General features: G+C 35.7%; 1 protein-coding gene across 3 annotated transcripts in view; it reads left to right on the top strand.

Moving 5' to 3' along the window:
* LOC149571360 (AAR2 protein family) overlaps positions 1-13,484 on the top strand; it is a 308,404-nt gene that overhangs the window by 70,496 nt on the left and 224,424 nt on the right. For all 3 annotated transcript variants that reach the window (XM_089812903.1, XM_089812904.1, XM_089812902.1), the window contains exon 5: positions 5,514-5,576. In XM_089812903.1, coding sequence (XP_089669029.1) covers positions 5,514-5,576 — 63 coding nt within the window. The remainder of the gene's footprint in view (positions 1-5,513; positions 5,577-13,484) is intronic.

Raw genomic sequence — 13,484 nt, 5'->3', positions numbered from 1 at the left:
ACAGGTAAAGCCAGGTGGTAGTATATCTCAGAAGGGAAAGAAGATTACTGCCAATATTTAAACAAGAAGACCTTAGTTGGGATGTTATAATGTTAGACAGTGCAAGGGTTATTGTGCCAGAGCTAGATTTGGAATTTGCTCTTGGCACTCTTGGTGGTCTTGTTATGACTGTTGAGGGGCTTATCACCACAATTAGTGAAAGTCTGAAGAGAGTGCATGGATTTAGTATTAGTGACAGTGCAAATGAATGGAAGTGGAGAAAGTGGCAAGATTTTGATAGTCATTTAAGAAAGCTTCTTGAAGTTGAAGAGCCTTGGACATTAACTCTGGATGATGCCCTCGCAAATTCATTCATTGCCCTAGTAATTGAAGTTATTGAAGAAGATAACCAGTTGAAGTTTGAAGAATATGAAAGGTCATGGGATCAGAATGAGGTGTTTGGTCTAAATGACATGGATATGTCTTCAGCTGACATGGCATACAACTGACACTTATAGTAAGATGAGTACAATGCTTTTAGATAGTTTTGAATTCATTATTCAGAACTTGCAGAGATTATTATTTTCCAGACTTTGGGCATTTGTTCATGACTGTTTTTGAAGGTGCACCAGCAATACGGGTCTGTTCTGGTCTTCTATTTTTGTTTTGGTTTCAACAGAGAATATTACAATATCAGTATAGTGTGTTCAAGACTTGGTTTTCATGATAACTATTTGACAAAATGCCCTAGTTTTAAATCAGAACTCCGTGGTCAGAATTAGTGGAGTTTTTTACAGTGGTAATATAACATTCTGAAAGTCTGTATTCAGCTTCAAGGTGCAGTTTGCAAAAGTAAGCCTATAGGTAGAACTTATGAAACAGGATTGGGTCCATCTCAGGCACTTGAAAAGCTACATGGCAGGGGAAGTGAGATGAGACTTCCAACTCGATATTAAAACCGAAGTAAGGAGACTTTACGATGATTATAACAAATTCCCGTCAAAGCTTCAAAAAGAATTTCCTTTCATTAATAATGTGGACATTCAGCTAGAGTTGCAAAATAAGATGGATATGATAAGAAACAAATACTATGAATTGGCTCAAGATCTCCTTGTAGAGGACAGTTACAGAAATTTGCACAGGGAAGATATCAATCAACCTGATAGTAGTACTAAAAAGGAAGAGCAACCTTTGGATGATGATATGCAAAATACTAATAATGGCACAAGTATACTAATAGGTAATTGGGAGACAAAAGTATCTTATGGAGCTATTTACACTAGTCCTTCTGATGAGCAGGTTAATGGCCCATGTAGAAGAGTTGACCAAACCACCAACGGTTGCAACTCCTTATCTTATTTAGACATGGAAAACCCCAACATCTTATTTAGTGACATGGAAATTAACTTGGATGAATTTTATGGTGATACTAGGCTAGAAATTATGTCAAATTTTGAGGAGCAAATGGACCACAATGTTGATAGGATAAATAATCTAGCACACGTTGAGTTAGAGGATATATTTGAAAATGTTGTTCCCCTAGGTGATGAAAAATTAGAAAATTCTATGGAGAACAACCCTCTTGTGTTTGAAGGAGATGGTCAAAAACCATTATCACTCCTTGACTTATTGGATATGCTTTTGGTCAAAGAGGACAAGATTGTCCAAGTGTTGATGAGGATGGATGATTCTTCCAATTTGATTGAGGATCTCATGCAGAAGATTGTGATAGAAGAGAGGTGTGGGAATGTATGTGGTGTCACAAGTCCTCTTTTACATACTATTTTTGAAACTTTGAAAATGATAAAATATGAGTACTTGCAACTATTAATAGATAGAGATCTAGCAATAAAATTTGGAAAGGACAAGGAGAGTGAGGTAGATGAGCTATACCTTCAATTGAGCTTAACGCATTACTCCATCCACAAAGCTGAAAATTAAACGAGTGGGGCAGCCACTTATGAAGAAGATAGCTGCCCCACTTATGAAGAAGATAACCATGGTTCAAAGGCACAAGAAATCATGCAAATCATTGAAAAAATTCATAAAGTGGGTAGATGTGAAGGAAAACAATGTAATTCAATCACGTGTTCCTTGTCTGAGACTTTCTATGATGAAAAAAATTCTATGGATCAACAAATTGATGAGTTTGGAAATTCTGATTTTTATGACAGCAGCTGTACATCTTCACATGAGCACGTGGTTAGTGATGCAACAGGTGAGGATAATTCAAAGATTTCAATTAATGGTGAACCTTCCTTTTACGAAGACTCTGACATAAGCGTGGATACTCATTGTGGAGTTGGAAGTTCAGATTTATCTTAGCATGCTCTGAGGGATTTTTCAGCTTACCTAGAGATTTATCTCCCAGCTCTTATGAGATGGTCACAACCTACTTGTTGATTGGTGATTTTCCTTGTTGGTATATTCCAGCTATCAGTGATTCGCCGGTGTATATTAGTAGTATATTCGCTGATTCTATTTGGCCTTCAGGGGTCAAAGAGTTATTTGTAGATGAGTGGGGAGAACATACACTACCCTATGTTCCACAAGAGGTGTCTACATTTTTTTATCCAACAATGTATTGAAGACAGTGCTAGCATTCTTGATGGTGATTCACCAACCACCCTTTCCCTTATCCAAGATCGTGTTGATTGGGTGATCGAGGATCCAAGTATTAATAGTACCTTACGTTTGGTGGATTATGCTATGTGGTTACATGGTCATAGGATTATGATTTATGTGTTTCAGTCTTCTGACACATCAAACTTCGAGAGATTAGGATTACTCTGTTTTCACCAGGGTGATATAATGGTGGAGTCAGATTGGCTAGATTTGTCATTCTCATCGGTACAGATATTGCAAGAGTGGTACGATGGTACAATGGTACAGATATTACAGGAGTTGGTCAGTGGTATCTCAGAGAGTGTTCAAGTTTTCACTTGGGATCTAGGTGGAGCATCCCTATGTATTGCCTTTTATTGGGGAGCTAGGTGGAGAGTTTGGTTGTTATCACCTTGGGGTGGATATTGGTATATTATTGAGTTCCCATCCTCACTTGATAGTAGAGGCTTGCAGGGTCACTCATGGAGTGAGGCATTCTTTTTGACTGAGGGTATTGGCACACGGGGCAACAACACATTGCAGTTGGTGTCCCTTTATGGTGAGACTTGGGATCCTGACATTCAGTTATTTGGCACATTGATTCCTATTATACTGTTTCACCGTTTTGAGTTTGGGAAGATGCATGCCGGGGTACATCAGTTGCGGAGTAGAAACTCATTCTTGAGACTAGTTGGGATCTTGGCATTTGGTTTTTGCAGGTATGAGCGAATTGCTTGAGGGCAAGCAATCTTTGAGAAGGGAGGCTTTGTAATGTCCCCTTTTTTTGGGACATTATAATTGTGTTGCAAGTTCACTTTGCCTAGGTTTCGGTGGCGAAAAGGTTCTTGACGGGGTTCAATTCGAGATTTGGCCTAGACATTTCTAGTTTCAGACCCATCAGAGCAGTTTTGGCAGGTTGTCCGGATGCTTACTATTTTTAGTAAGTAAGCAGAGCTTAGTATTTTTGATATCTCAGTGTTGGTTTGGAAGCGTCTTGCTGAGAGCTTTCCAACGAGCTATTGCACGTGCTTATCCGAGTTCGTTTGGTCAGTTATTTTAATGCCTGATGATTATATGGTTTACTGACTAAGTGACTATTAAAGTTCATTTAACTTGTCACTTTATTTTTAAAAAAGGTACTATGTTCACTTAAGTGACTAAAGGACAAAAATGGTGCTTTATCCCACATTGCTTAAAAAAGTGTGCATCACATTGAGAAAAGTGATAAAGGTACAACAAGCTCCACATGGGAAGTTATGAAGATTATAATATTTAAAACAAATATTAATCTAGGAGCTAGAAATAGTTACTGGTTATTCTTTGAGGATGCAAACCCTTGAAGAAGCTTTGGAGGTTGGATGCAAACCTAGCCTTCTTACAGGTTTTATCTACATTTGCCAATCTAACTATTTTTGCTATTTATAAGATTGAATCATTTGGATAGTTGTATGTTATTGTATTGCTGTTGTATAATATAGTAATGTATTTGACGGTTATTTTGTGATCATCTCTTGCTTATATTTGTACTTCTGAATATTGGAGGAAATCAAACAAGCCTTTCTGAGTTTTCTTGTATGCATATTTGTTGGTTATAAAGTCAATTTAAGTTCTGGAATTTATATCAAATACTGGTTTACTGTTTAGTTTTCAATTTGTAAGTTTTATATCAAGGGCTTTTAGTAAATATCCGGAAAAGAATATTTCAGAATAAAAGTCAAACTTTCTTGAAGTTAGGCGTTAGCTTAGAAGGGCTTTCTCTTTATAAAACTCACAATATATTCTAGTGATGTTCAAATGAAACAAAGGCCTTGACACCACCAAAGGAGTGAATCTGATCCAAAAGCATGGGAAGTACACTTCTATCTCCCACACGAGTTGCAAAGGAAGATAATCTGCCAATTCCCAAGTCACCTTAAGATATTAAATGCTCAAGTGAAACATTAATAAAATATTATATCATAAGCATTTATTTTAAAGCACTCACTTAATTTGTGGAAACACCAAAAGAGCATCAGATATCAATTGTGATTATGTTAAGGTGTCGCTAATGATGAGGAGACATGACTAAAGCCAAAACAGTGATGTACTATAAATTGATGTGGGCTCCAAGAAATCTGAATCTCAATTTGGGTGGGTAAAAATGCTTCTGATAGTCTAACCACGCAGCATGCTGAAAACTGAGCTCATTCTCCGACTATGAAATGCCAAAGGAATAAAATTCCAAGAACCATGGAGTTCCCTAACCAACCACATTAGCCCACAAGAATCCGAGGAACAACATTCACCAATTGTCTAGCTTAGAGAGGGGGCATTATGATATTATTACTAATTTGCTCCAAGAAAGGAGACATAACAGTGAATAGTGAATTTTGGTAGGCTTAAGGGAATTAGATGACACACAGTTCAATGAATGTGGCTTGTTTTTATTATTGAATGAGGAAATTACTTGGTAGTTGTAATTTAAACTTAAGTTACCTTATAGACAAATTTAAATGATGTTTTTACATGATTAACACACATTTCGTATGATAAATGGTCTTATGTTAAATTATATCTAATATTAGTTTGCTAAACATCTTTTATTTCGTCCAAGCTGTGTTCAAAGTTGATGTTCTTTGTTGATTTTTTTTAGTCATACAAAAATAACTTAGCTAGTTCTTTGGGAAACAGCAATTTACTTTTAGTTAGATTCCATTTTAAAATTCTTATAATTTTTAGTAGCATTAAATTTTGATCTTCATTAGTATGAATCGATGTCTGCTCGATTTCATTTCATACTATGTCTTTTATAGTTTTTGGCTCCTACATCTATAATAATTTTGAAATCTACCAACATAACATTTTGGGTGCCTCCTGCTGTTAACACACCATTAGTATTATTGGTTGTTTGTGCAAGATGATTAATTTGATAGTTGAGACATGAATTTCAGGTCATTGTTAAACAATGGGATTTGCAAGAGGAGCGCCTTGTAAAACTTGCAGATGATTGTGAGGTGTGTAGCCATTGACTTTGTATGCATTATTGTAGTCCGTCTCATGATTATGTCATATTGCATCAAAGTTAGGCAGTTGCTTTATCAAATTTCTATACTCATAGCATTGGTAGGTGTGAAAGAAATTAAAATTTCTAGCTTTTGGCAGAAGCACCTAAATGCTAATTTATAATCTGCGTTGAGGAACACAGACAGAATTAACCATAATGTGGTTCAAACTTATTGGAATGGAATTATGAACAGTCAAAAGAATGTAAAGTCTACGCAAATATCACTAGATTCAAATGTACAATTTGCATAATGTTGATGATGGCCTCTAACAACCTTTAGACTTGAGACCCAATTGTTCTGTAGAAGAGACTGGTTGTTGGACTAACCCAAGAATATCTTGGAGTGAGTGAATTCGTAAAATTCACAATACTAGCAAAATTGAGAGTGAACACTGATTTCTTTAATTAGTGTAATAATATGAGATATGGCTGAGCAAGATACTTTAACTCAACTAGTCTCTGAGATCTCTTAACATTCAAGAGTTAGAGAATCTATGGTAAATTTGAACCTTCATGAGAATTACATGAAAATGTAGGGCATATATTTATTTGTAAAATAATTTATGAACTATAAATAAGAATGTGTAGAGACTTCATACTTAAGAAGGGAGGGATTACTGCAATTTTAGCTGACAATAAATAAGATAAATCAGTTGCATCTGTTGCTGTATAAGTAGCTGACATGAAGAAGTGTGTAAATTTAGTCAACTTATCAACAAGCACATAACTTTAAACTTTACCCAGTACCTTAGGCAGGGTTGTAATAAAGTCCATGAATATTGATTCCCATTTGTGATTTGGGATGGGTAGGGGCTGAAGTAAACCAGTTCGATAAGTGAACTCACTCTTTTCTGATGGCAAGTGGGGAACTCTCAGACATACTTAAGGACTTCATTTTTAAGTCCTTCCCAACTGAACCTTTCCTGGATCTCCCTGTATGTCTTGGAGAATCCCGGGTCTTGGAGAATCCCGGGTGACCAGCCATACAGCCATACATGACTCATGGAAAATCCTTAAGATCTCCACCTTAAGCTGTAAAGTCACCAAATAAATTTTATCCTTATAGATAATCAAGTCATTTGTACCTGTCATGTATTGTTCCCTCTACGATTCCTATTGCCTATGAATCCTTAGCATATTTTCCTGAAATCAACTACCTACAATCGGTATATATCTCAAAAAACATAAATGTGACCTCATTAGAAAGTGCACCAGCAACTGCATTTTTCTTACACTTGACATTTTCAATGTCAAAATGCAATGTCCCTCGTTCGGACGGTTTAATAATCTAGGACGATTATTCTTGGATTCTCTACGCTGGCTATGAACACTCCTTATAACCTATATAACCCATAAGACATGGATAGTGGTAGTAATGTTTCAAGAAATGCTGTGAATGTCTTAGGTTCCTTGTAGGATAATTGTTTTTTATTATATGCAACTAATATTCATATCAATGCTCTGTCTGATGGAACAATTTGCTATACATGGATTGACTTACCTAATAATGGTACCTAAAGCACCAAGGAGACTAATTTGGAGATGAACCTATTACTCCAATAGTTACTCTGGATTTGAGAAAATCCGAGTATGGACAAAGATAAGAGTCTTCAATCTATAAGTATTGCAGCTTCTTATCATTAATGATTACTGATTCTCATTACAGCCGATGCCCAAGGATGCCATAAAGTTCTGTCAGAACATCGAAGAATTGGATGTCATTTACACTAATATGCCTTGTTCTCCTTATTTCTTCTTATCTCCGTATGCATCTCTATGTCACTGCTGTTGTAAGAACCCCTGCGAGTTCTAATTCTAATTCTGGCAAAGGCTAGGTTTGCTTCAATTGTGAATGTTTGAAATTGTCAAACACTTTGCATGCAAACCTTAAGTTCTGATTTATGAATATATATATGTGTTTGATTTAAACAGTTTTGCAATTCTAAATCATATACCAATGCATGAAATTCAACATATATTGCAACTATGTACAATATGACATTTTATTTTAATTCAAATTCTTGCAATTATTTACACTGGTCATCAATATGCATTGGGACATTAATTAATTGCAAACTATTAAAACCTGGAATTGATCACTGATGACAATAGACACCTCCAATGAAATGTGGCTGCTCTAGGAAGTGACACCTAGGCTGGAAATGTATGAGAGGCACCCAACAATAAAAAACGAACCACACAAATCCAAAACGGTGCCCTCCAACAGTCTGCCACTGCACTATATAACACAAGGATAGCTCTATCTCAAAATGCAGGGCCTTTAATAAATCACAGCCACCTCAAATATATAATGCCGAGCCTAGAAAGGAGTCACAAAAACCTGTAGAGCCCAGCACAGCTCTCATTTATTATCTTACATTGTTGTAAATATCAATCTTTGCTTCTGTATTGATTCCTTGATGAAAAATGCTGAAACCCTTCACACATATGATCACAATTCATAGCACAGTTATGGTCTCTGAATAGGACCATCACAGGCACAATGTAATATACTCTGCTGGTTTTGATCAGAAATAGGGAACTTGGTCTAAGGAGAAATTTGTCAAACAGTTGTCATGAAAATTAAATTCTTAAACACAATTACTAATGCCAGGCCATTGTACTGATTTCTAACATAAATGATGTGGAATATCTGTGTTAAACTTACGAAATCATGTCTCTCAACAAGTTTCAAGCTGGAAGTTCGAAAACACAATGTTGCAATATTGCTCTATAACAATGATACTAAACCAATAGCGGTTGTACAAAGTATCTGCTGACAAATGTCTTATTACATATTAAAACAAACATACCATGATTGAAGTGCAGACTGGATAGTTATCATGTAGTTCCGCCATCAATGTGAAAACCTCTATGGTGTCCGACTGTGATCGGAATGATCCTCCAGTGTTCACGTCCAGATTTCTGGTGTTATATACTGTTCCTCACGTGTATATGTTATTCTGGCTGTGACCATATTCTCATCCTACCTCCAGCTTCACTGCTTCATGCATGTGTTGTTGGTGAGACTCTGCAGAATAAGTGAGAGAGACTCTTCGATGTCATGGTTGCTGCTCTGTAATAACACCAGTGATATTCCAGTCTTAACAGACCCTCCAAACTCTGTATGTTATGCCTGGAAGTGATTCCGACCTGCCAATGTTTAACGTTGTGGCAGACTTTCCAACCCCAGTACCACCGTGGAAAGAATGCAGGCACTGTCCAGTCATTACCACCTGCTTACGTTTCCTCTACTGTATCTTGCTGCTAAAACAATACTGTCCAACTTAGCTGAGAGTGAAATGTACTTATGTAGGTGTCTTCTTCTACTACCATGGGTAGCTGATCTCACCCCTTGCCGTCCCAACTCCAAATGCCAACAATATCTTGTGTGTTATCCGGGTTTATCAACTTCCATTCCCAATCAGTCGTGGAGCTATAATCTTTTGAGACTCAAAGCATTAATCCAGTCCTTAGTTCTGAAAATGCAAATGTGAGTGCCAGGTTTGCGTCCAGCCTCACTATTTTTCTATAAGGGGTTTCGTCCTTAGGAACATCTAGTCACATTTAAGCAACCTTTTAGGATTTGTGAAAATAACATTAATTCATGGTGTCATTCCCAAGGCAAAAGCTTTCTTAAATAACCTTGAAGTGTGGGGAGACACAAACATCTTGGCAATGTGGGATAAAAGACTATTTCGTCTTTTAGTCACTTAAGTCATTTTGTCCTAAAGTGACTTTAAATAATAAAGTACTTTATATTTCAATTCAATAAAATAAAGTGACTTAAACCTTAGGATTTCCCATTTAAATCTCCTCAACTGAAACCCAAACTCGTGTGACTGGCTGGCATCCTAAATCATATGCTGTTAGCCTATCCAAATGGAAAGATAGATCAACTAGGCGCCATTAAGGCTAGTGCGGAGAAGGGGACATTACACACAATTTGGTAAATAGTTTCTCTAGTTCAATGTGCCAAAACACTTGGAAAAATTCTCAATCCTTCATTCTCTAAATCTGAAACCTTTGTTTCAATTTCTTTTCCACGCAAACAAAGCAAATGCACAAGTAATGAATCACTTTCCTTTTGCCATGACTTTTTATTATAATTCTCTAAGATATATATCTTCACAAATACTATTCACATAACTTAAAAATTAGATTTTGACACCATTTTCTTTTTTTGCAACTCAATTATAGCCTCTCCTTTCAGTGCACGAGATAAAGTATACTTTAATAAACACTTATATCTTCCTTTTAAATAAAGTGCACTTAATTTACGAATGATAGTTAGTAATCAATTATTATTAAAGCACAACTTTAATAATAATTATATCATTGTAACTCCATCATTAATAATTATTTCTCAATTTTGGCTTGGGAGTTGAGCATTGTATCCATTATGCATCCATCTACCTTACGAAAAATAGTAAGGATCCCTCTCTAACTGCGGACTTACTATTAATAGTAATTCCCTGAAACTGAGCCAATTGACGAATGAGCTAATCACTTTGGAACCATGAGTCCAAGTCCCCCTGCCAGAAATAGTTGACCATAATTTGAATTACTGTAAATACTAAATCCTAAATTGGAAGCTCCATCAATGTCACCACAACTTCATACTGCTAGCGAACTATCAGGTGCCCTACTGAAGGCAAAAATTATGACTTACCCAAAATAGACACTATAAATATTAAGTGCACTGATCCGACTCAAACAAAGTGCAGGTGTAAACATCCCCGACTAATGGAGTACGAACTTGCCACTAGCTTAACTAGCCGAGACTCCCTATCCATAACATTAGTCCACGATCGTTGCATTGATGGGCTAACAACACATCCTTAGACACCGACTAAAAAGGGGACATTACAGCCATAAAACCCATATTTGTTTATTGAGTGTTTACTATCCATACAATTGCTGCAACGGAGATAATTGTTTGGGGAATAATTTATATTACTTGTTGTTTTATATTTTATTTGATATATTTATTATTTTTATTATGTATATTAGATATATTATATTAAATTTTTTTATTTTATATCTAATTATATATATATATATATATATATATATATATATATCTATATATATATATATTTATATATTTCTTACTTTGATAATATTATTTACTATTAAGTCAACATAATTATTTATTTGATATATGATAATAAATCAAATAACATATATTAAACACACAATAAGTTATATTCACATTTACATTTATATTAATGTATTATAATAATATAATTATGCTATTTATTTATTCTTATATTTTAATATTATTATTTACTTATTATATTTTAATTTATTATTTATTTACTGTGAAACCTTTTTTCCAAATTTACATGATGTAATTAGGGTTTCAAATGAGGGGATATGACAAAATCATATGCTTGTAGCCTACTAACCCACTTATGTTGCCTACTAGTGAGGTCCTTCTAGTTCGTGTAATATTTAATTTTATTATGATTTGTTTTGATGACATATCTGTCCCCCATTAAATATTGTTTGAATTTGGCCAATGCATGCATAATTGCTAACACCTCTCTATCATAATGGTCTAGATCTTGAACACCCTACTTAGTTTCTCACTCTTAAAGGCTATGAGATGTTTCTTTTGTGTCAACATTGCTCCAATCAATTCTCTTGATGCATTGCATTCCAACTCAAAGGGCTTGGAAAAGTACGAGATAAGTAAAAATGAGTAGTAAGACATCACCTCTTTTAAAGTGTTTTAAACACTTATCTGCTACCTTAGATCATTGAAGAGATCCTTTTTTTGTCAAGTTTGTAAGTGGGGCTACTATTTGTAAAAGACCTTTGACAAATCCCCTGTAAAAACCATAGAGACTGAAGAATCCCTTGAGTGATGTTAGTTGGACTAGGTCATTCAATAAGAGCCTTGATCCTTTTTGGATCAAGTCTCACTCCCTTTGCACTAGAAGTGTGATCCATATAAAAAAGCTTTGTCATCCCAAAGTCACACTTGGATTCCTTTGCAAAAATAGACTTGCTCTCCAAAATACTTAGACCTCCTTTCGATCTTGCATATGCTCCTCCTAGGTCTTACTGAAAATCAAGATCATCAAAGAAGATCAAGACAAACTTCCTCAATTTCTTATTGACTACCTGGTTCATAGAACTCTGAGTAGTAGCCTGGGTATTGCTTAATCCAAAAGGCATGATCAAGAACTCAAAATGCCCAAAATAGCACTTGAAAGTCTTCTTCTAAATATCTCCCTTTTGCATCGGGATTTGATGATACCCTAACCTCAAGTTTTTCTTAGAGAAGAATTAAGCCCATTATAATTCATCTATCAACTCATCTATTGTGGGAATCATATACTTGTTCTTTTTTTTCATTTTGTTCAATGCTCTATAATCAATACACACCCACTTTGTAATGCCCTGCCCCGAGATCCTTGGAAACAAGGGTAAACATAGGCTAATATGTTTTTTTTTTCTTTCTAAAGATATAAGATAAAACATGCAAACAATCATACAAAGCTTGCAACAGTAGACTAACATTGAAACAAATGAATGCCTAAGATACCCAAGTGTCACTACTTACCAACGTTGTCTTTTCCAACTATATGAATTAAGCATACAATGTTCATCCTCAAATACAAGCTAACATTCATTACGATATTCCTTGTAAGCCCAAATCACAATCTCGGAATGATTACAATATACAATTTCATTCCAATTAACATGATGAAAAGCTCAAAGATAAATTTCCCCAAATATACTTGATATATGATCTATCAAGATCTAGGAAGATATAGGACCCAAAACGGTATCCAAAACCGCAATTCACATCCCCAAGAAATGAGCGTAAACGCTACTATTTTTTCCACAATAAAATAGCCTAAAGTCTCATATGAGCTAGAAATGGCTCCCATACGAGAAAACTCCACGAGTCAGACGAATTTCCTCCACGCTTGTACAACTACTGTGCATACTCGTATGAGTCGATGCAAGTCCATACAATGAAATGCATCTGCCGTATGAAAAAATGCATCATTGTACGACAAAATGCATTCCAAAACGCCATTAGGAGAACAACATCCGAAACTACATAAAAACAAGGATGAAAATGAATAAAACCTCTACACCGGGGAGTACTGGATCCACGTAAGTTGAGGAGTGAACATTGGAGAGCATAGAAAGGAATCTAACAAGCCTAACATACTAATCATGGATCACATATAAGATCTATATGATAATACACAACAAAACATCATCATGATAAAGGAAATGCAAAAGTAATAAAAGATACATCATTCTATCCATAATATCAAATGCATCAAGGATGAAGTATAACATAAGGAAACATACTCGAGAAAGAACAAAAGAATCCAAGTGAAGCATCAAGCTCCAGCCTTGAAATCATCTCTATACACCAGTTCCCAGTAGTGGTATAGGTAGCTATGCCTCCCAATCATGTGGTACCCATAGCCCTATACCCACTGTGCTGATGCAGATAATGACTCGACCACAAACGCAAGATACAATCATCAAAGGGGTTACCATGATCATGAAGACAATGCAATATAATAGGTCACTGGTTAGGCTATGGATAACTATTTAGGGACTTTAGTGAAGTGTAATTTACTTGACATTGACAAGGTCAAGCTATATATGGTATGGCTCAACTCCCTCAGGAGGCCATATACCTGATATGGTTCAACTCCAACTGGAGGGCACATGTCGTGCCCTTGTACCATCTTCCGTAGAAGAGTGACAACTGTACAGACACCATACCCTTGTACCAACTTCCGCAAAAGATTGGCAGTCATACAGGTGTTCTCTTATCTTTCATTAAGTTTTATTACCCATTAGTTGATTTGGTTTT

The sequence above is a fragment of the Cupressus sempervirens genome, chromosome 2 (genome assembly GCF_028749045.1).
Source record: "Cupressus sempervirens isolate cs-2001-9-10 chromosome 2, ASM2874904v1, whole genome shotgun sequence".
Taxonomy (NCBI): Eukaryota; Viridiplantae; Streptophyta; class Pinopsida; order Cupressales; family Cupressaceae; genus Cupressus; species Cupressus sempervirens.
Note: the sequence above shows the minus strand (reverse complement) of the source record. Positions and strands in the feature narration are given on the sequence as shown.